Genomic DNA, 27,837 nt, shown 5'->3' on the forward strand with positions numbered 1-27,837 from the left:
CGTGCCTTGGGGTTCAGTGCAGTGACAAGGTGGTGTGAAGGAATCAGGCAGGCACAGGAGAACATCAAACGTCTTTCTTTATTGAGGGCTAAGGATAACTTGCAGTACGTGCAGCAATAATAAATACAAGGTGCAGTCTGTCACCAGATGATGAAGTATGGTGGCTGGTTAGATGGCACTCAGAAATATGCTAGCTGAGAAAGTCTCTCTCTCGATTCTTCTTTACTACAACTATAAAGCTGGCAGCTGTGACTGTAGATGTGCACTAGAAAATGCAGGCTTTCAGATCTGCCTACACAGCCCTTGTTCTCCTCCACCTGGCAGATACTTTGGTTATGGTGAAGAGTGTCTTAACTCATTATCCCCCACCTGGTAGCAGGGTCTTCATAGCTCAAAGGATTTCTGCAACCATTGGACCTTCCCAGTATTTCTCAAAGTGGAGATGAATTTTTGGTCCTTAGGAGCAGGAGCTGATGGAAATTTCACCACCTAGCTAGCTCTCACGCCTGACAGGAAGTCAGAACAATGCACTCCTATCAAGAGGAGAGGGGATGGTGTGGTTAGCTCTATTCCCAGTGCCCATCACATGCCATCTGCTGGTGTAACAGTACATGACAGAAGTAAAACATTACCAAAGCATTATAAACCTATCAATTTGCAAATACTCTATCTGGGGAATTGCAATTGCACCTTCATCTAGGCACAGGTGGCATTTCTACACCTCTACGAAAATTTGGCAACGGCAGGGCCAGCTTTCTACCATAAAGAAAGAGCTGCCATCTAGGCGCACAGACTGCCAGAGGATATCATAAAACGCCAGTCTATGGTAAATACCATCATGTCTATACACATGGCCAGTATCAATCTTCTGGAGTAGGCAGGAGAGGCCACCAATTCCCCCCACTGATTAAAGAATTATAAAAATACAAATGACACATACAAGCCGATATTATTCAGAAATACATATTTACAGCAACACAAGTGTCCGTACAGCTCAGTCGACTACGTGCAGAGGAGCAGCAGGTCCATCCAGTGGGATATTTGATGGACAAGCATTGTAATGTGTACACGTTCTTGTCCACAATAGCCGCAAATTAATATTTATAACTAATTTAAGAATATTTCGTAATAAAAAGCATTTATACAGAAATAGACAGGACAACCATGTACAATAAATGGGAACGTCCTTGCTTCTATTATGTCATTTTACCTTTTTTGTACTATTTTCCTTCTAGGATTGAGAGCAAGGTATTAAAGTGTGCACATTGTTACTATACTGACGTAGAGGTTCAGATGGTTTTCTGACCAATCAGGTCTACAGTCTTTGTGTTATTCATAAGTCCAGCCATTGCTTTGTGTGCTCCAGGGATAACCCAAACTGCTCCAGATCGCTCTGAAAAGCTTCCTGCTCCTGGAGAAACTGGTTCCGGCTTTCTTCTGCCTCATTCCACTTCGTCTTTAGTTTCTGGGGAAAGGAAACATTTCGTTGTTTTAGGGTAAAGACTGGAGACGGAAAGACTGGGGGAGTGAGGAGAAAAACCTGAGAAATCTGTCAGATTCACATCCTCCAGGTCTAATCTACATCTCATTTGGGGCTTACTAGGGAGTGGGCTCCATAGCAGACAGAACCAGTACATCTACCACTGACCATCATTTTTACATAGAAAATGCCATATAAAGGATCAGGAATTGAAAGGTAGAAACCTGACCCCATACTCAAAGAATATTAAAGGGGTTTTCTGAGCCTTTTATACTGAACCTATCCTCAGGATCGGCCGTCCGTATCTGATCAGTGAGGGTCTGACACTTAGGACCCTCGCCAATTGGCTGTTTGAGAAGGCACTGGTGCTCACAGTAGAGCGACAGCCTTCTGTATGTTCACCAAGCACAACGCCGTACATTGTATAGCGGCTGTACTTGATATCACAATCAGCCATATTCACTTCAATAGGCTGCGCCTAGGCCATTTGACTGATGAACGGGAGGTCACATGGCCTAGAAAAAGCTGCGAGAAGACCACATTGCTACTGTGATTTCTGCTGCCTTCTCAAACAGTTAAACCTCCACTGATTAGATACTGATGATCAATCCAGAAGATAGGTCATCAGTTAAAATAAAGTGTGGGAAAACCCCTTTAACCCCTTAAGGACGTAACGGTACGCCATGTTTGCAGAGTCCTTAAGGACCCATGGCGTACCGGTACGTCCTAAGTTTAAAATTACATTGCAGCGCGGGTTAATCGGAACAGGATGTCCGCTGAAAACAATCGGAACAGGATGTCCGCATCGGCGATCGCCGCAAACCGCAGGTCAATTCAGACCTGCGTTTTTACCTTATCCGGCGGTGCCATCGGGTCCCCATAAGGCTGAAGGGGGGACCCGATGGCATGGAAGGCAGCACGATGCCTTCCTTAGGCATCTGTGCTGCCTTCCGGTGACGAGCCTGTGAGATCCAGCCCCCTGGATCTCACAGGCCGGAAGCTGTATGAGTAATACACACTGTATTACTCATACAGCCAATGCATTCCAATACAGAGGTATTGGAATGCATTGTAAAAGGGATTAGACCCCCAAAAGTTGAAGTCTTAAAGTGGGACAAAAAAATAAAGAAAAAAAAAAAACGTTGAAAAAATAAAGTTTTCCCCCCAAAAAAATTGAAAAAGTTTCAAGTAAAAATATACAAAAAACGTCATTTTCCCCAAATAAAGTAAAAAAAAAATAAAAAAACATATTAGGTATCGCCGCGTCCGTATCGACCGGCTCTATAAACATATCACATGACCTAACCCTTCAGATGAAAACCGTAAAAAAATAAAAACTGTGCTAAAGAAACAATTTTTTTGTCACCTTACATCACAAAAAGTACAACAGCAAGCGATCAAAAAGGCATTTGCCCACCAAAATAATACCAATCTAACCGTCACCTCATCCCGCAATAAATGAGCCCCTACCTGAGACAATCGCCAAAAAAAACCAAAACACTATGGCTCAGAATATGGAGACACTAAAACATCATTTTTTTTTTGTTTTAAAAAAGCTGTTATTGTGTAAAACTTACATAAATAAAAAAAAAAAGTATACATATTAGGTATCGCCGCATCCGTATCGACCAGCTCTATAAAAATATCACATCTCACCCCTCAGATGAACACCGTAAAAAATAAAAACTGTGCTAAATAAACCATTTTTCTGTCACCTTACATCACAAAAAGTGTAATAGCAAGCGGTCAAAAAGTCATATGCACCCCAAAATAGTGCCAATCAAACCGTCATCTCATCCCGCAAAAAATCAGACCCTACCTAAGATAATCGCCCAAAAACTTAAAAAACTATGGCTCTCAGAATATGGAGACACTAAAACATGATTTCTTTTTTGTTTCAAAAATTATATTATTGTGTAAAACTTACATAAATAAAAAAAAGTATACATATTGGGTATCGTAGCGTCCGTAATAACTTGTTCTATAAAAATATCACATGACCTAACCCCTCAGGTGAATACCGTAAAAAAATAAAAACGGTGTAAAAAAAGCCATTTTTTGTCACCTTACATCACAAAAACTGTAATAGCAAGCGATCAAAAAGTCACACGCACCCCAAAATAGTGGCAATAAAACAGTCATCTCATCCCGCAAAAATCATACCCTACCCAAGGTAATCGCCCAAAAACTGAAAAAAAATATGGCTCTCAGACTATGGAGACACTAAAACATGATTCTTTTTTTGTTTAAAAAAAGAAATCATTGTGTAAAACTTACATAAATAAAAAAAAAGTATACATATTAGGTATCGCTGCGTCCGTGACAACCTGGTCTATAAAAATATCACATGATCTAACCTGTCAGATGAATGTTGTAAATAACAAAAAATAAAAACGGTGCCAAAACAGCCATTTCTTGTTACCTTGCCTCACAAAAAGTGTAATATAGAGCAACCAAAAATCATATGTACCCTAAACTAGTACCAACAATACTGCCACCCTATCCCGTAGTTTCTAAAATGGGGTCACTTTCATGGAGTTTCTACTCTAGGGGTGCATCAGTGGGGCTTCAAATGGGACATGGTGTCAAAAAAAAAAAAAACAGTCCAGCAAAACCTGCCTTCCAAAAACCGTGTGGCATTCCTTTCCTTCTGCGCCCTGTTGTGTGCCCGTACAGCGGTTTACGACCACATATGGGGTGTTTCTGTAAACTACAGAATCAGGGCCATAAATATTGAGTTTGGTTTGGCTGTTAACCCTTGCTTTGTAACTGGAAAAAAAATTATTAAAATGGAAAATCTGTCAAAAAAGGGAAAATTTTGAAATTGTATCTCTATTTTCCATTAATTCTTGTGGACCACCTAAAGGGTTAACAAAGTTTGCAAAATCGGTTTTGAATACCTTGAGGGGTGTAGTTTATAGAATGGGGTCATTTTTGGGTGGTTTCTATTATGTAAGCCTCGCAAAGTGACTTCAGACCTTCTAAAGGCTTCTAAACTTCTAAGCCTTGTAACATCCCCAAAAAATAAAATATCATTCCCAAAATGATCCAAACATGAAGTAGACATATGGGGAATGTAAAGTAATAACTATTTTTGGAGGTATTACTATGCATTATAGAAGTAGAGAAATTGAAAATTTGCAATTTTTTTTACCAATTTTTGGTAAATTTGGTATTTTTTTTTATAAATTAAAATGAATTTTTTGGACTTCATTTTACCAGTGTCATGGAGTACAATATGTGACGAAAAAAACAATCTCAGAATTGCCTGGATAAGTCAAAGCGTTTTAAAAGGTATCAGCACTTAAAGTGACACTGGTCAGATTTGCAAAAAATGGCCAAGTCCTTAAGGTGAAATAGGGCTGAGTCCTTAAGGGGTTAAAGAGGACCTACCACTAGAATAAAAAATCCAAACTAAGCATACAGACATGGAGAGCGGCGCCCAGGGATCTCCCTGTACTTACTATTATCCCTGGGCGCCGCTCCGTTCTCCCGGTATAGGCTCCGGTATCTTCATAGTTTCAGCTCAACTGGGTGGAGCCTGCCGGTGTCTCCTTCTCAGAGACTGTAGCGCTGGCCAATCGCAGCGCTCAGCTCATAGCCTGAGAGAAAAAAACTCAGGCTATGAGCTGAGCGCTGCGATTGGCCAGCACTCCAGCCTGGGAGGAGACGCCGGCAGGCTCCACCCAGCTGAGCTGAAAATATGAAGATACCGGAGCCTATACCGGGAGAACGGAGCGGCGCCCAGGGATAATAGTAAGTGCAGGGAGATCCCTGGGCGCCGCTCTCCATGTCTGTATGCTTAGTTTAGATTTTTTATTCTAGTGAAAGGTCCTCTTTAAGGGGTTAAGAATCAGCAGAGGATCAGCTCCTCATACTGTACATACCTGAACGAGTTCCTTCTGTTCTTTGGTTGCTAGAGCAAAGATCTGGAGTTCTGTTACCAGATGCTCTGTGAAGGCCTAGATAATAAAGAAGAGGATTCATCAGTAATACCCTACATTTTATGTAGTTTGTGGAGAGCTGCTCATGCTAATAATACTTAGACTACCATAAATGGAACAATTACCAGTAACAAATGAAGAAATGTTGTGCTTCTAAATGATGATTAAAGGGGCACTCTGGTTAAAAATCAACTGTCTTCTAGACAGTGGATAAGCAATACCTGCTAGATCAGTGGTGGTCTGACTGCTCACCAGAAGGGGGTCTTGTGTGCCCCATTTGAACCGATCAGCAATTGAGTACTTTAAAAATCAACTAGCGAAGTTAATCAATGAAGTCTCACGCGACTTCGCCAATACCGGACTTCAGTTCATCGGAGCCCATACATTCTAATACTGTACAGAGATCCATCCCCGTGCAGTATTAGTCTGAAGTTTTGAATGAAACGACTTCGGATGTAGCATGTGAAGCTTGCTTCGCTCATCACTAGTTGCCACGTTTGATGCACTCAAGGCAAAAGTTCCGCATTTTTTTTGTAGTGGTTGGGCCTGGTTTAGCAGCTCTGCCTCAGTCACTTGAATACAAAAAAGCTGCAGCAAGCTACAATACCAGGCGAAGTAACTACGAAAACAACAAAGGGGAGGTGGGGTCCAGGCAGAGTGCTGCAGCCCCTTCAGTCCGATTGGCACTGAGGACCGGAGCCAGATCCCCTAGATGTATGGCTGCTTCCCCAACCTGCACAATCTTCTTAAAATTAGGACACCTGGAGTCCGGCAGTGGCTCTCTCCTCATTCCGAAAATATGAACACTTGGTTGAAGGTGGGTTCAGGAGAGATAGCTGTTGGCAGAACAAGTCAAAAAGTACTACCCTACCAATAATAACTAAATAAAACCCTGAAGTTTTACTCACCTTGGTCTCTTCTTTTTTCCTGCTGGTCTCCTCAGCCACAGAAATTATATGCTCTCCTGAAACTGAGAGAACACATTATCCTAGAGCAGAAGTGTGCAAACTGTGGGCCATCACACAAAGAGGGGGCCACATACGGTCTTATGTGTAATGTATCCTAGGAGGACATGCCTCATCTAAGACCTCTGCTCATCAGTTACTGAGGTACCACTGCCCTGGCTTCTCATGTTTCAGACTACAATGTACAGTGATCCCTCAATATTTTCAACATGCAGCAGTTTTTTCTGACCCATCGTAAGTTAAAACCAGACTCAACATACGATACCTCAGGCGCAGGTCCAGCCAATCAAGGCCACTTCTCTGGTAAAATAGATGTATTAGTTGCTAGCAGCTATTCCTGACTGTTATATGTAAGGACTTGCTTTAGCTGTCGTAGTTATTTTTCATAATTTCTTTTATTTTGGATGACATTTTGGTGCTTTGGAACCGATTACTTAACATACAATGGTATCCCTGGAACCAATAAATATTGTAACTTGAGGGAGCACTGTATATGCAAAGAGGTATCTCCCAAGGAACAACCATTCTGCTAGATATACAACTTGGAAGTGGCTCCCTAGGAGTCAAAATCTGACTTTTTAACAAGCCTTACAATTTGACAAGGAGATATAGTCAGGCCAGAGATCCATCCGTAGACTGCTGCTTCAGGCTCTTACTACAATGTACAAAGATGATGATCTACTGGAGAAGTAAAACCATGAAGATGCTCCATCACCCAAATACCCACAAGCCCATCCTGTCAGCATAGACTGTAGAATGAAGCAACATACTTGGGCCACTTTCACATGGTCAGCATTTTTCAGTGTCTGTAAGCAAAAACCAGGACTAGGTCCAAACCTTTCCATTTTGCTTGTTCTCTGTAGGTTCCACTCCTGGTTTGGGCTTACACTGATGCCAAATCCTGACCATGTGAAAGTGGCCAAAAAGAACCTGTCCTACTGTTTTAACCTTCTATTTTACAAAGGATGAGGCTACGCATCATAAACAGCTGACACGGACATCTGCGTCAGAGGCTGTTGGGCCCGGTTGGCATCATCACAGCATGATCTGGGCAATGCAATATACTTTCATTAGGAACAGGAACCACAATGTCAGTTCCTATGACCTTCCCTCACTGATAACCTTCAGTCAGGCTGGATTTTCACTGCCCAGTAGCTTTTTATTTTCTGCCTGAAAATAAGATTCTCTTCAGGATGACATTCTGTTGATCTGACTGTGCAAGTTGATAGGTTTATAGGCTGACTGAATTTTGTGTAGATGGCCCGAGTCCTCAGGGCTAATTTTTATATTACACAATGTCAGTGAGTCTAGTTGTATGTCTCTCAGCTCATGAACCAAATAGTAAAAGGATGCAGATAACCAAGCGTCAGCCATTTTGGGGCTTAAAACAAGCGGTTTAACAAAGCCAGCTCTTGACAATAAAGAAGCACTCCAGGAATTTTTTTCTTTGCATATACACTTCAGGACAGGTCATTATTAATTAAAAAGATAGAGGCTCTTGTGCATGCCTTGATTTGATGTCCCATATGTGGTTTGTCAGCCATCTTGATACCTTTTTCCCCTCAGATATGATTTTCCTCATATACCCTACATTTCCCATCATGCCTCGCTTTGCAGAGACAGAACTGCTATAAATCCTCCGAGGGGAGCCATGATAGTCACACAGCTGCTGTCCCTTTATACTGCAGGGTCTCCATGTTTTCCTATGTGATGCAGCTTCATGCTGTCATCTCTCTCATGCAGGAGACCAGTGTGAACCTACATGATATTTAAAGTGCTGCAAAATAGGTCAGTGCTATACAAGAGAGTCAAATAAACAGTACATCTCATAGAACTACACTGGAGAGTCAGCACACACAGATAGTACAGGCAGTGCGTCAGGAGGTTTATATAACTTCCGCTAATCACACATACCTACTATTTATCTGCACCCCAAGCCCTTTAGATAGAGGAGGGTGGGGAAGGGTCTGAGAGCTGTCAGGAGGGATCCGATTGGTGACTGATGATGTCCTCCTGTAGTTACCAAGTCAGCCACAGCAAGAGACTGAGTTCCTGTTACACATTGGAGCTGCTGATCAGACTTAATGAAGAACTCAAATCATAAACGTACAATAGGTTGAGAAGAATGATATCAATGGGTCTCGTTTATCAGTACAACAGAACCCTTCAAAGGACAATAGACTCAAAAAACACTACTTTATTCAATACATTTAAAAGGACATAATGAGTCAGCATACAGACTCACACCGCCTTCAATCGTAGGTAAGTATGTGTAAACAGACTATACAAAATATTAAAAAGACAAAAATGGGAAAAAAAAAAATAAACAAAACCAATGGACGGTATGAAAAGAGGGAGGGAGGGTGGATTTAGTAAGGATATTAATGATGGAGAAAATGTCCCTACATACACCCTGTCTTAACCCTCTGCCCGGATACAGCCCCTGATAGTGGAGCTTCTCCGCCCTTGTACCTAAACTGGTTAACCCTAATAGGCCCTAGAAGTCATTCCCTTATACCCTGGCGCATTTCCCCCACGCGCAGGTTCATCAGGGGGTTAATATGGGGAAAGAAAAAGCCGGAATTAGACTTACTGGTAATTCATTTTCCACTAATCCACCATGACGGCCCAGAGAGAGTGACCCCTCAACTCTGTAGGGGCAGGAACAGAGATTGGTGGTGGGAGGGGTCCTTTTAACCTTTCACCAGTGAGTTCCAGATTAGTGCCACAAACACTGGTTAAGAAGTGAAAACAACGCAAAAAGTTTTAGTTTTTTTTTGGTATTAACTTATACCAAGTCCGTATAATAATTTCTTGGGTGGGATATCATGCAGTCATGGTGGATTCGTGGAAAAATGAATTACCGGTAAGTCTAATTCCGGCTTTCCACTTCACCACCATGACGGCCCAGAGAGACATAACAGATTATATACACGTCTTAGGGTGGGGCAACGGCCTGTAGGACCTTGCGACCAAAGGCCAGGTCGGAAGACCTGGATAAGTCTATAATGTTTAACGAAAGTGTTTATACTGGACCAGGTTGCGGCCCGGCATATCTGATCTAGGGAAGCTCCTGCCTTTTCAGCGAATGAGGCAAATATGGCTCTCGTAGAGTGAGCCCGAATGACGTCTGGACAACTGATGCCTTCCATCTTGTAACAGTCTGTAATAGCCCGTTTTACCCATCGGGCAATGGTAGATTGGGGAGCTGCCTTCCCTTTATTTTTACCACTGAAGAGTACTAGTAAAATTGTCCACCTTTCTTAGGCCCTTAGTGACCTCTAGGTATTTTAGTACTGTTCGTCTGACGTCCAGGATATGGAATCGTTCCTCCCCAGAATTTTTAGGATTCTCGCAAAAAGAGGGAAGAACGATCTCCTGGTTTCTATGGAGTCTGTTACAACTTTTGGTAAAAACCCCGGGTCTAGCCTCAAGGTAATTCGATCTTCCTGGATTGTAAGGTATGGTTGTCTTATTGACCATGCCTGGATCTCGCACAGTCTTTTTGCTGATGTTATTGCTACAAGAAAAGCCACCTTCTGAGAAAGGTGCTTTAGGGAGCCCGAGTCCAGGGGTTCGTAAGGCGGACCTGTGAGTCCCCTAAGGACAATGTTTAAGTCCCAGGTAGGCACCCTTGATTTAAGGGAGGGTCTTAGTCTGGCTGCAGACCTCAGGAATCTTCGGATCCATCTATGGCTGGCTAATTCAGAATCGAAAAAAACAAAACGCTAAGCGCTGAGACCTGGACTCTAAGGGTAGATGGACGTAACCCTGACTAGTCCTTCTTGCAGGAAGTTCAGGATCCTCTGTATATTTGGTTTAGTCTGGTCCTTCTTCACCTGACCAAGTGCAGAATCTTCTCCAGATTTTTAAATAGCTGGAGTTAGTCACTTTCCTTCTGCTGGCCTTCAAGGTAGAAATCACTCCCTCTGAGAGGCCTCTGCGTCTCAGAAGGTCGGACTCAGGATCCAAGCCGAGAGGTTGAAGATCTCTGGATGTGGATGGAGAACCGGCCCTTGGATCAGGATATCCTTCCTCCTTGGGAGAATGAATACTTCCTGTGGGGAAAGGTTGGTTAGGATCGAGAACCAGCTTCTCTTGGGCCAGTACGGGGTGACCAGGATTATTCTGGCCCTGTCCCTGATGATCTTCTGGAGAACCCTTGGGATTAACGGGAACGGAGGGAAGGCATATGCAAGATCCCAGTTCCAGTGCAGGGAGAAGGTGTCGAGCGCTAGAGGCCTGTCCCTTGGGTTCAGGGAGCAAAAGGTTGATACCTTTGCGTTTTTCCTTGAAGCGAATAGATCTACCAATGGGAGGCCCCATCTCTGGACAATCAGATTGAAGACGTCGATGTTTAGAGACCATTCCCCCTGGTCTATAGTGGTACTGCTGAGGAAGTCCACAGCGCTGTTTAGGCTTCCCTTTAAATGAATTGGAGATACTGATTTTACTTTTTCTCCCCCCAAAGGAAGATTCTTCTGGACACACTTTCTAGTTTTTGAGACCGTGTGCCCCCCTGGTGTTTGAGGTAGGACACAGTCGTTACATTGTCTGAATAGATTTTTAATGTGCTGGTCCTTTAGTCTTGGGGCAGCAGCTCGTATTGTCTCCCAAACTGCCCTGAGCTCCCTGTAATTTGAGGACTGGGCTGCAATTTTCGGAGACCAGGCTCCCTGGTAGAGGTCAGAGTATTTCCTTGCACCCCATCCCTTTCCGCTGGCATCTCTGAACATGCACTGCTGGGGTTTTGAGCCAACCCATGCCCTTTTTTAGATTTTCTGTGTGAAGCCACCATCTCCTTAGAAGCCAGGACTGAAGGGCCCTGTAATGGACCTGGCACCAAGGGACTGCTACAATACAGGCATTTGACCTAAAAGGCTCATTGTTTCTCTGAAGGAGAAGAAACAATGTCCTAGGAAGGCCCTGATTGATGTCTGAAGGCTTTGAATTCTTTCTGCTGAAGAAAGGTTGTCTGTTTTACCGAATCCAGCAATACCCCTGGGACTTTTACCCTGGTATCTGGAACTAGGGATGACTTTTTTAGGTTTATCACCCAACCTAGGGCTGTCAGAAGGGCACAGAAGGTCTCTCGATCCGCTATGGACTGATCCACAGTGTCTGAAATCAGCAAAAAGTTGTCTAGGTAAGGAACGACAGTCACCGCCTGAGATCTCAGGGAGGCGACCATCTCTACCCCCAGTTTCGTGAAAATCCTTGGGGCTGAGGCCAGCCCGAAGGAGAGAGCCACAAACTGGAAATGGTGAACAGAGCCTCTGTGATCCCTCAATGCAAAACGCAGGAGCCTCTGAGACTGGATGTGAATAGGAACATGATAATATGCATCCTTCAGGTCGATTGTGCAAAGGAACGCGTCTTTTTGAATTAAAGGAATGGAAGAGTTTAGGGATTCCATCTTGAATATTTTGTAAACTACGAATCTGTTTAACCTTTTGAGGTTTATAATCATGCGAAAGGAACCCCCTGGCTTTTTTACTAAGAAAAGGTTGGAGTAGAATCCCTGCCCCCGTTGAAGCTCGGGAACAGTAACCACTTAAGAAGATTCTGGACCTTCTTCCAAATTTGGTTCTGCTGGAATGGGGAAGAGTGGTGAGATACCAGAAATACATTCGGAGGGGGATAACTCTATCCTGTAGCCGTTTTTGACAAGATTTTGCGCCCAGGGGTTGGGAGAAGTCTGATGCCACTGGGCAAAAAATTGGGATAGTCTTCCCCGTATCCTGGCGTCACTGTTTCTCACCGCCCTTGTTCTGGGGATTAAGGAGGTACCCTCTACCTTTCCCCCCTCTTCGGTAACTCCAACGTCCGGATTTACCTTTACTACGAAAGGAGCTATTTTAGGAGTATTGGTTACGAAAGGAGGGTTTCTTTTTAGGGGTTTTCTCTTCAGGGAACCCTCTCTTTATCAGTAGCCTTCTCGAGGATCTTGTCCAATACAGGACTGAACACGTATTCGCCCGAGAAGGCTATAGAGCACAGCTTCATTTTTTGAAGTGATGTCGCCTGACCAAGATCTCATCCAAAGTGCCCTCCGGGCAGCATTGGACAAAGCCGCGTCCTTGGCCGAGAATCTAATTGTCTCGGCGGAGGCATCCGCTAAGAACCCAGTGGTGGATTTTAACAAGGGAAGAGTCTAATATTTGTTCTCTAGACGTCTTGTTGATTAGATGATTCTCTAACTCATTCAGCCACAGGTACATAGACTTGGCGACTGAAGTAGCAGCTATGTTGGTCTTAACACTGAACATAGCTGCCTCCCAGGATATTTTTTATAGACTGTCCACCTTCCTCTCCATGGTGTCCTTTAACCGACAGGAGTCCTCGAATGGTAGAGAGTTTTTTTTTTATTTTTATTAACTTTGGCCACCTGGACGTCAATTCTGGGAACCTCGTCAAAGATCCTAGAGTCTGACGGGTCAAATACAAGGCGGTTCCCGAATTCCTTGGAAATACCTAGTTTCTTTTCTGGATGGACCCATTCGTCCATCACCATCTCTTTAATATTTTCATTTATGGGGAATACACGGGAACGTTTGACCTTCAATCCCCCAAAACATCTCTTCCTGAACTGAGTGGGATCGCTGAATGTCTTCCACTCCCATTGTATCCCTGACCACTTTTAGAAGGTCACTCATCTCGCTAGGAGTGAAGAAGAATTTTCTAGATTCCTCTACGATTTCGCCCTCTGATAGGGGGGTACTCGTCATCCTCCTTTTTGGAAGATGAGGCCTTGCCCTCCAAATCCTCGGAGTCTGAGGAGGAGATGTCCGCCATTCTGGGACGCTTGGGTGGGAGAGCCCCCAGGGTGTCCTCACGGAGGGAGGCTAGAGAAGATTTAACTTTTGTTGTTCTTCTCTCACCAACTTGGCAATACAAGTATAACAATCGCAGCGCTCAGCTCATAGCCCGAGAGAAAAAAAAAAAAAAAAAACTCTCAGGCTATGAGCTGAGCGCTGTGATTGGCCAGCGCTACAGCCTGGGAGAATGAGACGCCGGCAGGTTCCCCTGGGTGGAGCTATGAAGATACCGGAGGCTATACCGGGCGAACGGAGCGGCGCCCAGGTATAATAGTAAGTGCAGGGAGATCCCTGGGCGCCGCTCTACATGTCTGTATACTTAGTTTAGATGTTTTATTCTAGTGAAAGGTCCTCTTTAAACTTGATTTCTTAAGAGAAAAACCCATACTTACACCTTTGCATGGTTCTGTTATTGTTGCTTTGTTTACATGTTGCAGCAAAGCTGTGGGGCCTGTAACAACCATGCCTGAGCTCTCCCTCATGAATATTTGTGGGTGTGAATAATCTGCCCTTCCCCGCCCCCTGCTCTGCACATCCTAACTCTGCATAAAAAAAAAAAAAAAAAAAAACAGTCACATGATCATCTCCTAGCTCCCACAGGCAGAGGAGCTTCTAAGATCTACGCTCTATGGCGGCTGTACCCATCTAAGCTCTATGGCGGCTGTACCCATCTAAGCTCTATGGCGGCTGTACCCATCTAAGCTCTATGGCGGCTGTACCCATCTAAGCTCTATGGCGGCTGTACCCATCTAAGCTCTATGGCGGCTGTACCCATCTAAGCTCTATGGCGGCTGTACCCATCTAAGCTCTATGGCGGCTGTACCCATCTAAGCTCTATGGCGGCTGTACCCATCTAAGCTCTATGGCGGCTGTACCCATCTAAGCTCTATGGCGGCTGTACCCATCTAAGCTCTATGGCGGCTGTACCCATCTAAGCTCTATGGCGGCTGTACCCATCTAAGCTCTATGGCGGCTGTATCCATCTAAGCTCTATGGCGGCAGTACCCATCTAAGCTCTATGGCGGCTGTATCCATCTAAGCTCTATGGCGGCTGTATCCATCTAAGCTCTATGACAGCCACATGTATCTAAGCTATATGACACCTACTGTAGGTGTCTTAGCTTAGATACATTTAGCCGTCATATAGCTGATATAGACAGAGCTTAAATATAGACAGAGCTTAGATACGATCACAGGGAGGGCACACTGTTAAATCTTTCTGCACAGCTGCCGACACTGGTAAGGATCGTGCACGAGCCATCCCCCTCACAGGAGCCGCGGCAGCCAGAGGAGAGAGAGAGGGGGGGCGGGCACACAAGGCTCTGACATTTCGTGTAGAGAGCCAGGCAGGGAGAAGCCTGTACATGAGACGTCACCACCGGAGCCTTGTGGATGACGTCAGGGGTCATGTGACCCGCATCGGCTGTGCAGAAACAAGGCAGAATAAATAATGTAAGTAAATTACAAATGTATTTTTAATAATGTTATAAGCCACCGTAACATATATAGATATAACTGACAACCCCTTTAAAGCTAAGTCAATTACTTACAGTTGGTAGTCCCCCCAGTTATAAAGCCAGTTCCCTAGCGGTGCTGGATCCTGCAGGGACATAGGACGACAGGTTCGGAATTTAAATAGCAGCGTACAAAAGCGCATCCACCCGGCGGAAAGAGTACTTCCGGCAGGTGGAATGCAAGGCGCCGCCCCCAGAAACACCGATGGAACGCAAAAGCGCCCAGCTGATGAAAAGGGCGCAGCGCCATGGGAGATAGAGCGCTGGTGTTCAGTGAAGAACAAAGGGGGGGGGGGGGGCACCCATTACGATACCTGGTCACTCCCACCTCAAACACAGATGCAGTCACTGCGCAGAAGGGCAGTTCCATCCACGGAAGATATACCTCTGGCGGGTGGAACGCACAGCACCACCCACTAAGATGCAAATGTGTCCAGCTAATAGACGCAGCGCAACCCCTCTCATTATATAGCTAGGTGATAGATGTGTGCCTAGGAAGGGGAACGCTGCACCATAGAGCATATAGAAGGTATACAAACACAGAAGCCTCCCTAAAATAAAAAAGGGGAAAGGGAGGCAAGTGCTAATAAATGTAATTCAAACGATACCTTAATTATACAGTGAGCTCATATTGTGTGCGACATGTTGCTGATAAATTGCCGTTGCAACAAAAAATGATAGTCAAAGTGATCAGCTTTTATCATCATGCTCATGAAACCACACCGTTTCCTGTAGAAAAAGGCGAATGTCGACATATAAGGGGGTGGGGTACCAAAACTGGTGCCCTCCTACCCAGCGTGACGACACGCCTCCAAAAGGCACCAAGACACTACTAACCTACGAGGTGAGGGGACCCTGTAACAAAACAGATAAACCTCGTGGCAACATCGGTGCCACGTCAGGAGTTGAATTAGGACGCTTCTCGCGTCACTGGCTGATTACAGACTAAACAATATCTGAAAACTAAAGCAAACAAATTAAGAAAAAGAAAGGGCAGGCCCAAGAAAAAAATTTGTTAGGTGAAGCAACTAAAAGAAAGTCTCTCATTCAGTCCAGTCGGGGACTGGGATCTACATCTAGAAGTCCATTGCGTTTCCTTCTGAAGGATTTTTCTATCCCAATCCCCTTTTCTGGGTGATGGGGGAACTACTTCAAGGACAGAGAATTTAAGGAGTCTCTCAATCACATGGTTTGCCACAGGGGTAACATTCTTTTTCAAAAGGTCATTAATGTGTTCACATATCCTTCTCAATTCCCTGATTGTCTTTCCAACGCAATCTTTTACGGTTGATAAAGTCCCGTATTGTAAAGATACGATTTGTGGCAGAGCATGCGATTGTTTTCGAAGCGGAGATGAAGTCGCATGCTTTGCACGTCCCGCACCGGAACATGCCCATTGGTCTGCGTTCCAACCATGTACCGGGCACATCAGGAGACACAGAGTGACCATGTACGAGACAATCGCGCAGACTTCTCCCCTTCTCAGAATTGCTTTGATCTCATGATTTGCATTGTCAAACGTAGAGATCAAGCGAATGAGTGCCTGCCCTTGTTTTGGTGAACTTTTGGGAGTCAGAAATTCGGTCCTATCCCATGTCAAGGCCCGTTGAAAGGCGTCCTGTAGGGTTACTGGTGGATATCCCCTATCTAGAAATCTCTTATACAGACCTCTAGCCTCCGACTTAAAGGGGTTCTCCAAGTTATATTTATTGATGACCTATCATCAGGATAGGTCATCACTATCAGATCGGCCAGCGCTGCCTGCCCTTCATTGTTTACCTTCTCGCCGTCGCATCTGCAGCGGTGAGCAGGTGTAATTACACCCAAGCCGTCCCATTCATTTCAATGGTACGGATCAATTCTATATACTTGAATTGGAGCAATCCGTACCATTGAAATGAATGGGACGGCTTGGGTGTAATTACACCTGCTCACCGCTGCAGATGCAACGGCTAGAAGGTAAACAATTAAGGGGAGGCAGCGCTGGCACGGCGCACACCTTCTCTTCAAACAGTGTCGGACCCCCGCCGATTTGATATTGATGACCTATAACTTGGACAAATATAACTTGGACAACCCCTTTAATGAAGAGGTTCAAAATGTATGGATGAAACTGAGCTAGGGTGTCACAAATGAGACTGCTAGAACACTGGTGGTGCGTTAGGGATATATGTAAAATAAAAACCCTGCAGTGCTTCTTTAAAGGCTTTTTTGTAGGAAGTGCGCATGCTTGGGCTATTTTGCAGACTCCCCATAGACTGAGTGTGTGGCATGCATGCTGCTGCTGCCAGGTTGTGACGGGCACCACTGTTTGCTTCTTCCGATTACCTGGGTCAATGTTTCTGCTCTCTAGAATAATCATGTTTTTTTCCAGACGCCTCTGTAGTTCTTTCAGCTCTTCCTTCAATGTCTGTTGTTGCTCAGACTTCTCTTGAATTGTATTCTGTAAAATAAAAGCTTCAGATCGTACTCAGGATGCCGGGCTGAATATAGAACCATGAATGGAACAGGTCGATTTCTGTTGAGCTGGAAGAGAAAAATTAGCAGCAGCATCTAGAGACTCGGTAAGGAACAAGTCTATAACCATTTTATTTGGGGCCCTGTTCCTACTCCTGTAGGCTTAAAGGGGTTATCCAGGATTTTGATACTGACCGTCAATACTCAGGATAGGCCATGAATATCAGATCTGGGGGCATCAGCTGATCACCTAGTAGTGCTAGAACTACTGTGCAGCTGATAGAGCTGATGACTGCAGCACTGCCCCCACTAAAGCCAATGGCTAGAGATAGAAAAGTCCTGGACAGCTCATTTCCTTTTGCATTAAAGGGGTTCTGCACTTTGTTTAAACTGATGATCTATCCTCTGGATAGATCATCAGCATCTGATTGGCGGGGGTCCGACACCCGGGACCCGACAGCCGGCTTCAGTTTCGCTACTGCGCATGCGCCCGGCATCTTGTGTAACTGCGCTAGTATGTAAGGCTGGCGGGCGCATGCGCAGTAGAGAAACTGAAGCCGGCTGAGTGTAGGAGCCGGAGCGCGCTACAGCAGCCCTTTACTGCGCGTGCGGTCCCGGCACTGAGATCCGGCGTGTCAATAAAGGCGGCGGGAGGCGGGGAGAGCAGCATTGGAGACGCCTGGGCCGCTGCACCCTTGACTTCAAACCTGACTTGAAGCAGGGGGCAGCGGCTGAATAAAACACCGATTTCTCAAGGAGGCTAGATGCGGCTAAACGATGGAAAAGTGCATTAGGAAACTACTATGCAGCACTATAAAGGTACTATTAACAGCTTAGTAAGCGTTTTTTTGGTGACAGGTTCCCTTTAAGGATATTTAGGGCATTAGGCAGGGTACTGTATGGAGAATTACCGGAAGCACTCCAGTAGCTCCCATTCAAATAAACATCAGCTGCAGTACCCTCCTGGAACCAGCGGCTGCGCTAACAGACCCCAGCAATCCAATATTAATAACCAAACCTATCAATGTTAGTTCCGGAAAAGTGTTGTAAATAAATACACACAAGAGGGGACATTTATCAAGACTGGTGCAAATTAACTCGGGCTTAGTTGCCCACACCAACCACTCAGAGTCCACCTTTCATTTTCCAAAGGAGTTCTCAAAAATAAAAAAAGGTGGAATCTGATTGGTTGCTAGGGGCAACTAAACCAGATATTATTTACATCAGTTTTGATAAATCTCCCATAGATCCTCGCAGGGGATGGGAGTAGTGGTATGTCTGACGGATGATAGGAACAATTCGGGTGCATTCACATAACCATCTATTTTGCAGATCTGTGTCACATTCATTTTTTTGGAGGACCCATTGATTTCAATGGGTCCATGATTCGTCTTTGCAGGCAAGAGTTGGAATTTTGTATCCTTTGTGGCATGGACACACGAATGTCCTCAGTGCTGTCCGCATCTGTATATCCGTTCTTGTCTGCAAATGTGGATCACGGACCCATTGAAGTCAATAAGGGTCCATTCACATGTCCGCAACGTGAGTTTGCGGATCCACAAAACACGGACAGCGGCAATGTGCGTTCCGCATTTTGCGGATCACACATTGCCGGCACTATAGAATATGCCTATTCTTGTCCGCAATTGCGGACAAGAATAGGACATGTTCTATTTTTTTTCGGGAACGGAATTGCGGACCCGGAAGTGCGGGTCCGCAATTCCGTGTCCGGGCAGCAGGAATGAATGGGTCCGCAATTCCGTTCCGCAAAATGCGTAACGAAATTGCGAATGGACCCCTAGTCTGCAAAAAATAAAAAGCAACATGGACATCATCCCTATTTCACAGATTGGTTGTGGGAATGTACCTGTGTGCCTGGTGAAGAATACGCAATGCTAGGCAGGATTTCATCATCTCGTTACACCTGGCTCTTCTGTGAGGAATGAATTATAGTGCCGTCCATGCCACGGCTCTATACGCAACACACGAATAAGACAAGATTACCTGCGCACTGACCAAACTGTTATGTAAGCTGGTGTTCGCGGCTTCCAGCAACTGATTCTTGTCCTTCAGCTCAGATTCCACTCTGTAGCGGTTAATGGGCCTAATAGGAGAAATGAATACATATTATAAATGGCAGCGACCTGCCTCGTCAAGGACTATGATGTGGGCTTTACACTGAAATACTGGAGTCCGGCAGGGCTTCAAGAAAGGTGAAGAGCAGAGATGCGGCTACTCACCCGCGCACTGGAGGACCGGCTTTCTTAGACACAACACGGTTCTTCCTGGTAATAAGCGGTACAGAACAGGGTTTAGTAATGATTCCCATTACAGCGTACAGCACATCTACTAGGAGTCCAAGCAACATCAAAAGAAGAACTGTCTCTGACATTTCTAGGCGAATGCACAAGTGAGGCCAACTCTGGCCAAGAAGAGATTTATCAAAAACTGGTGTAAAGTAGAACTGGCGCAGGTGCCCATAGCAACCAATCAGATTCCACCTTTCATTTAGCAAAGGAGCTGTCAAAAATGAAAGGTGGAATCTGATCGGCTGCTTTGGACATCTAAGCCAGTTCTACTTTACACCAGTTTGATAAATGACCCCAATAGTTTAAATATAAGGCTAAAAAAAAAAACTTGTTACCCTGCAAGTTAATCCAGAGGAAGGCAAAAAAATATAAAAAAAAAAAAATGCACAAGTAAGACCATCTGTCCTATATGGGCGGCTTCACACGCAGCAGATTTTGTTGCAGAAATTTTCTACAACTGAATAGGTTTGCAGAATACATGTGTGTGCCACCAAAACAACTCTATTCAGTTGAAAGAAAGTGATTTTTCGGACGTACCGTCTGAGTGTAAATTACCGTATACAGCGCAAGGCTAGATTAGTGTCCCGGAATAACCACAAGTTTAAAGAGAACCTTTGGTTGTATATACAGTGTAATCTGCAGGCAGCATGTTATAGAGCAGGAGGAGCAGAGCAGATTGAAATAGTGTTGTGTGGAATTATTCATTTAAAGGGGTTGTGTAAAGGTAACCATTAGATCTGCTGGGACCCGGTGGAGCGGCCGGTTGGGCGTTCTTGTGACCACTCCATTCATTTCTATGGGAGTTCTGAAGATAGAAGAGTACAGTGCTCAGGTATCTGCAGAACTCCAGAAAACAGCAGAATGGCCAGCACTGGGATGAATAAAAATCTTCAATCTGTATTTCATGAAATTTAAAATCATGCGAATCTTCACAAGGACGGCGGCAACACTACCTAATCTGCAGAACTCCCACAGAAATGAATGGAGTAGCTGTGTGCATGCCCAACCGGCGCTGTATTCATTTCTGAGGGCTCCGCCACTTCATTATAGCAGTATGACCCCGCTGATCTCATAGTCATTACCAATCCTATGGAATACCCTTTTAAGTCTCTGTTCTCTGAGCCCGAGCACCGCGCCAAGGTTTCTCAAGTAGCTCGAGACCTAACACTAAACCTACCTGAGCCGTATGAGCAATACCAGGAGCCAGTGGGGGCGAATTCAGACTAGGAGTTTCTACACCTCCCAAAAAATGTTTGCGGCCCACTGCCATTAGCGGTGGGCCACAAGTGCAGGATGTGCCCCCCGTATAGATGAACCACTGCATATGGGGTTGAGCACTTCCTGCTTTTTAATACCACGCCAATCTGTAGTTTGTATAATGTAACAGGTTACCATAAATGACCCGAACATTTGGGATCAGTTAGGGTCAGAAGACACATCCAAAATCCAGGCATTTGAATATGGCCACATGTGAATTACCACTTATTGCTGGACTGCATCTGTACTTGAGAGTTAAAGGGGTTGTCTCATCTCAGACAATGGGGGCATATCGCTAGGACCCTGGCGGTCGGACCCACACCTATATTGAGAAAGGACCACAAAAAAAGTGGTGTATGGTGTATGGCGCATGCGCAGTCGCCCTCCATTCATTTTATGGGGCCGCCTAAAATAGCCGAGTGCTGGCTCCACTATTTCCATCGGGCCCATAGAAGTGAATGGGGAGAGCACATGGTGGTGGCCGGACTGGAGTCCTCCAGCAACCACTTTTTGGTGCTCCATTCCTGATAAAAAGGTGCGGGTCCCAGCGGTGGGATCCACCTCTATAAGACAATGGGGGCATATCCTAGCGATATGCCCTCATTGTCCGAGATGAGAATATCCTTTTAATCCACAGCAAACACAAGTACAGTCAGGGCAATTAGTGGTAATCCGCATGCAGGTACTGCAACTGGGCTGGTGTGAAGGCACCCTTATATCCCCAAAAAAAAGGCACTCTGTAGCTCTAATATAAGGCTCCTAAACTGGATTTCTCTCTTGGTTTCTAAGCCAGATGACCCTTTAGAGGAATACCTGATCATTTGCTAATGAAGTCTGTGGTGGGAGCAGGAGCAATTGCTTTATGGGGCACATAGAGATTTAGTGAAAGTCTCCAGGTCTTGCTATGTGCTCTATAAAGGTTTTGACCCCCTTGTAAATGTGCACTTAGTATCAGCTAGACAGACTTTCCATCACTAGTGACCACGATAGGTGTAACTATGCCTTTGGTAACGTACTGCAGGGGTTTTATATCTCGGCCAGATTGCTCAAATGGGGGATAAAAGGAATCTAGTTTTAGCAAAGTATAATTTGTTGGAGCTGGTTTATTCAAGACTTTGTTTATAGGCTGGATTTATTTGGGATGGTACATATGATTGGCAGAGGGACCTACCATTCCACCCCACTCCAGTACAGCTATTCCTCCTAGCCTGAAGGGTTCCCAGGTGTAGTCACTGGGGAATAAATAGAGGCCTCAGAATGGGTCACAGCCTTGAAGCTGATAGACATGTCTCCTGTGAAGTCTTCTCTGCATGGGCTTTGCACCTAGGTGAGGTAGAAACCACTGTTTAGTTAGCGCCCAGACGAGCCAGAATTTAATGTTCATGTGTTTTGATGCTGTCCCTTTACCCCAAGAGCTTGTATACTTTGAATGCTGGGCACAAAGTAAACCGCGACTTCTGAACCTAGTGACGTCTGCCATTGCTGGCCCTGTTCACACACAGATCCCGACACGGGGTAATAGGAGCGGATAGAAGCACAGCAGTGACTTACCCACTCCCTCCAGCCTTGAACACCACACCATTGGGAGCAGCAGTAGAGAATGCAATGTTGGGATTCTTACTATAGAGCGGAAAGCCAGGCTTCGGAGGACAAGGCTTCTTGGCGCTGGGCACAGTAAGGTCTAGTAGAAAGTAAGACATGAACACATAAAATAGGATTTATTAAAGTGTACAAAACAATGCACATGACCAGAGAAGTAAGTCGTGCTGCTACTGTAAGTACAGCCACATCTCAGGGGCAGATGGACAATGTATCCCACCAGTAGGATTCACCGGCTGCCAGCGGCTCTGCTACCATGTCACTATGATCCAGGGCCACTGGCGGCCTGCGGTGTGTATTGCATGATGGGCTATTCTCAGGCTAGGCATCCATATCAGATTGCTGGGGGGTCCGACTCCGGCTGTGTAATTACACCGCACCACCGCTGCAAGGGAGGGGGCGTGCAGGGGGTAGATCCCCACTGACCAGAGATTGAGGACCCCCCCCCTAAGAACATACAGATCAGAGATAAGAGGGGGGGGGGGGCTCTAGGGCTCAGTGACACACCTGTGACAGGTGACGACACTCCCTCCCCCTGAGCTGTGCTCCATATCATCAGTGACGTCACACCCCTACCTGTGACGTGAGAGGCTCTCAGGACAGGCAGTTTAGATCTCTCCATCACGCGGTCAGTAATCCTCAGCGTCCCCTGATAAACACATAAGACATGACAGTAGAACTACAGCTCCCATCATCCCCTCCGGTTGCTTGCAGTAACACACGCAGCTGTTCCCTGATTATTATTACCTCTCACTTTCTGCGCAGTAGGTTTTTCCCCGGGAACCGTTTTTCAAAATGCTGTGACGTCATTTCCGAAGCACAGGCAGGAGTGGGCGTGTAGAAGGAAGCAGGGAGCTCCCGGATAATAGAGCGCCCTCAGGTGGCGCGCGCGTTCATTACAGACTACTTTCCTGAGGGGCTGTGAACGCATACTTGAAGTGCAGTGAGTGTCCACATAAGAGTCTGTTCACACCACGCTTTGGGCCTTCCTTCAGAAGCGTGCGGCTGGAGCACGTCCACTGCGTCCCTGTGACAGAACTAGGCTGGACGTGCCCCGCTGTACAGCCATAGTGTGCATGTGGCCCTCTCCGTACTGTAGAGGCGGGTCACGTGTACAGTCCAGCTCTTCTTCTGGCCCCGCCCACTGAGTGCTTTTACAGTCTCAGGCATGAGGGAGAGCATCCAGCTGTGCTGCTCCTGGTGGAAGGGGTTAAACCCTGCACACAGAATTCAGGGGCTGAGCAGCTTTGGGGATGTGAAGAGGGTCCTCCCTCCCTCATGGACTGTGTATCAGTAACATAAGGCCGAAAAAAGCCCTCTGTCCATCCAGTTCGGTCTGTCATCCTGCAGGTTGATCCAGAGGAAGGCAAAAAAAAAACAAAAAACACATTAGGCTATTTTCACACTAGCGGCAGGATGGATCCGACAGGCAGTTCACCCTGTCGGATCTGTCCCCTGCCGCTATTTCGCCGGACCGCCGCTCCGTCCCCATTGACTATAATGAGGGTGGAGGCACGGCGAGAGGCAGCCAGAATAAATGGGGACGGAGCGGCAGTCCGGGGGCACACGTTCACTATCGGCAGGAGGGAACCGACAGGCTGTTCACCCGACGGAACAGCCTGCCGGAGGTCCGTGCCGCCAGGGGAAAAAAATTCCTTCCCGACTCCAATCAGGCAATCAGAATAACTGGATGAACGACCCCTCTCTAGTAGCTATAGCCTGTAATATTATTACACTCCAGAAATACATCCAGGTCCCTCTTGAATTCCTTTATTGTACTCACCATCACCACCTCCTCAGGCAGAGAGCTCCATAGTCTCACTGCTCTTACCGTAAAGAATCCTCTTCTATGTTTGTGTACAAACCTTCTTTCCTCCAGACGCAGAGGATGTCCCCTCGTCACCGTCCTGGGGATAAATAGATGATGGGAGAGATCTCTGTACTGACCCCTGATATAGTTATACATAGTAATTAGATCTCCCCTCAGTCGTCTTTTTTCTAAAGTGAATAACCCTAATTTTGATAATCTTTCAGGGTACTGTAGTTGCCCCATTCCAGTTATTACTTTAGTTGCCCTCCTCTGGACCCTCTCCAGCTCTGCTATGTCTGCCTTGTTCACAGGAGCCCAGAACTGTACACAGTCCTCCATGTGTGGTCTGACTAATGATTTGTAAAGTGGTAGGACTATGTTCTCATCACGGGCATCTATGCCCCTTTTGATGCCACCCATTACCTTATTGGCCTTGGCAGCAGCTTCCTGACACTGGTTTCTACAGCTTAGTTTGCTGTTTATTAAGATTCCTAGATCCTTTTCCATGTCTGCGTTTGGCCTCATGCACACGACCGTTGCTTTGATCCACATCTGAGCTGCAGTTTTTGTGGCTTGGATGCGGACCCATTCACTTCAATGGGGCTGCAAAAGATGCGGACAGCACTCCGTGTGCTGTCCGCATCCATTGCTCTGTTCCGTGGTCCGCAAAAAAAATATAACCTGTCCTATTCTTGTCCGTTTTGCGCACAAGAATAGGCAGTTATATCAATGGCTGTCGGTGCCATTCCGCAAATTGCAGAACGCACACAGACGTAATGTGGTTGCACGTAAACTAATACTTTGTTGAAGCACCTTTTGATTATATTACAGCACTCAGTCTTTTTGGGTATGAGTCTATCAGCATGGCACATTTTGACTTGGCAAGATTTGCCCACTCTTCTTTGCAAAAACACTCCAAATCTGTCAGATTGCGAGGGCATCTTCTGGGCACAGCCCTCTTCAGATCACCCCACAGATTTTCAGTCGGATTCAGGTCTGGGCTCTGGCTGGGCCATTCCAAAACTTTAATCTTCTTCTGGTGAAGCCATTCCTTTGTTGATTTGGATGTATGCTTTGGGTCGTTGTCATGCTGAAAGATGAAGTTCCTCTTCATGTTCAGCTTTCTAGCAGAAGCCTGAAGGTTTTGTGCCAATATTGACTGGTATTTGGAACTGTTCATAATTCCCTCTAGCTTAACTAAGGCCCCAGAAAGAAAAGCTGAAGAAAAACAGCCCCTTGGCATGATGCTGCCATCACCATGCTTCACTGTGGGGATGGTGTTCTTTTGGTGATGTGTAGTGTTGTTTTTGAGCCAAACATATCTTTTGGAATTATGGCCAAAAAGTTCAACCTTGGTTTCATCAGACCATAACACCTTTTCCCACATGCTTTTGGGAGACTTCAGATGTGTTTTTGCAAAATGTAGCCTGGCTTAGATGTTTTTCTTCGTAAGAAAAGGCTTTCGTCTTGCCGCTCTACCCCAAAGCCCAGACATATGAAGAATACGGGAGATTGTTGTCACATGTACCACACAGCCAGTACTTGCCAGATATTCCTGCAGCTCCTTTAATGTTGCTGTAGGCCTCTTGGTCGCCTCCCAGACCAGTTTTCTTCTCGTCTTTTCATCAATTTTGGAGGGACGTCCAGTTCTTGGTAATGTCACTGTTGCGCCATATTTTCTCCACTTGATGATGACTGTCTTCACTGTGTTCCATGGTTTATCTAATGCCTTGGAAATTCTTTTATACCCTTCTCCTGACTGATACTGTTTAACAATGAGATCCCTCTGATGCTTTGGAAGCTCTCTGTGGACCATGGCTTTTACTGTAGGATACGACTAAGAAAATTTCTGTGAAGTGTTTAACCCCGTCCGGACCTCTGCCGTGCATGAACGGCAGAAGTCCGGTCTTTAAAGGTGACGTCCACTCGTGAGAGCAGCATGCACCATAACTGCTGGGTTTCTGCTGTTTTAAACAGTGGAGGCCTGAAGCTAATGTCTGGGATCTGCGATAATCAAATGTGACCACCTCATCTGAGAGCGCTAAAACCGGAAGCTGTGTGCTTCCCAGTCTGGGCCACCTTCCTCTGGCTGAGATCGAGGAAGGCGTTCCGTATTATAGGCCTGAGCCTGTAAAAGGCTTCCAGGCCGATTACTAGTAGGTTCCAGTGCTGGCCTGCATTGGAATATACAGAATCCTGTATTTTGTAATAAATAGAAATCTATTACAGAATACAAGTGGCTATCTAATGATTGCTTGTTATAGTCAACTAGGGTGACTTCAGAAAAAGTTTTAAAAAAATAATAAAAAAATTCCCTAGAATTTAAAAAAACATACAAACATTAAAAAAAATTAAATATCATGGGCATCACTGCGTTCGAAAACACCTATACTATTAAAATATTATTCTCATACAGTGTAACGGGGAAAAAAAAGGCAGATTCGACATTTTTTAGGCACTTCACATCCCCAAAAAAATTGAATGAGAAGTGATCAAAGTCATACACACTCCAAAAATGGTATAAAGACAAAAAAAATCATCCTACAAAAAAAATCTGCCCTAATACAGATCCGCAGACATAACTATAAAAAGTTATTGGCGTCACAATATGGCGATTGAAAAGAAGACTTTTTTTCCAAATTGTATTTATTTTTTTGTATTAAAACACTAGAAAAAAACTATGGTATTTTATAAGACTATAAGACGTACTGGGCTATAAGACGCACCTAGGATTTGGAGGAGGAAAATAAGAAAACCAATATTTTCCATTAGACCACAGAGCAAACCCCGATTCTTTATCAGACCTCAGATCAGACTTATCAGTCCTCCAATCCTCATCAGACCCCCCCGCAGCCTTGGATCATCTGCCCATCAGACCCTCCATCCCCCATCAGCCTCAGATCGGACCCCCATCAGGCCTCAGATCAGACGTTACAAAGTAAATAAATAAACTTCCCTCTCTTTCTCCGGATGGCCCTGCAGATTCAGGACCCACCACTTGCCTCACTGCTCCTACTAGGTCATACTGCACTACTACGTGCACGATGTCTTGACGCTGTGGCAGTCAGGACACAGTGCATAGCGGGACCCAGAAGAACACCAGGGAGGGTGAGTACAGCCAGCGGGAAGGGGTCAGTTTTTTTAAACCCCCCCCCCCCCCCCCAAAAAAAAAGATCTGTCACGATTGACTTGCATTGTTTTCAGTGACGGATCAGTTTTTTCCGTTTTTATGACCGGACACAAAACCGCAGTTTTCAGAGTTTTTTGGTCCGGTCACAAATCTAAATGCTGACGGAATGGAAGACTCCCATTCAGAATGCATTAACGGAAACTGCATTCAGAATGCATTAACGGAGGACTTAACGGAAACATTTTTTCCGGTATTGAGATCCTCTGCCAGATCTCAATACCGGAAAACAACAATGCAAGTGTGAAAGTAGCCTTATAGTCGGAAAAATACATATGAATGTGGTATTGATGTAATGGTACTGACCCAGAAAATGAAAAGCACAGGTCAGTTTTATCCCATAGGGAACGCTGTAAAAACAAAACCCATAAAACTGGGGCAGAATTCCGTTTTTTCCAGTTCCATCCCATTTGGAATTTTTTACCAGCTACCACTAGATTGTATGAAATCGTAAATGGTGCCATTAAAAAGTACAAATTGTCCCCAAAAAATAATAC

The 27,837-nt window shown here is 45.3% G+C and overlaps 1 protein-coding gene across 2 annotated transcripts; it reads right to left on the minus strand.

Annotated features, from left to right (window-relative positions):
• Positions 1 to 60: 60 nt before the first annotated feature.
• On the minus strand, positions 61 to 23,420 carry KNSTRN (kinetochore localized astrin (SPAG5) binding protein). 2 transcript variants are annotated; one of them, XM_040412391.1, is made up of 9 exons: positions 23,091 to 23,420; positions 22,920 to 22,992; positions 22,296 to 22,425; positions 19,419 to 19,463; positions 19,195 to 19,282; positions 17,050 to 17,164; positions 6,333 to 6,394; positions 5,368 to 5,442; positions 61 to 1,465 (listed from the first exon to the last, which is right to left on the minus strand). In XM_040412391.1, exons 2-9 carry the CDS (start codon positions 22,963 to 22,965, stop codon positions 1,334 to 1,336), a joined length of 693 nt encoding a protein of 230 aa, XP_040268325.1. In that variant the 5' UTR covers positions 22,966 to 22,992; positions 23,091 to 23,420; the 3' UTR covers positions 61 to 1,333. The 2 variants fall into 2 exon arrangements, with proteins under 2 accessions (XP_040268325.1, XP_040268324.1); XM_040412390.1 differs by having other exon boundaries at positions 19,183 to 19,282.
• Between the last annotated feature and the right edge of the window lie 4,417 nt (positions 23,421 to 27,837).

This window comes from Bufo bufo, chromosome 11 (genome assembly GCF_905171765.1).
Source record: "Bufo bufo chromosome 11, aBufBuf1.1, whole genome shotgun sequence".
In the NCBI taxonomy this organism is placed as follows: domain Eukaryota; kingdom Metazoa; phylum Chordata; class Amphibia; order Anura; family Bufonidae; genus Bufo; species Bufo bufo.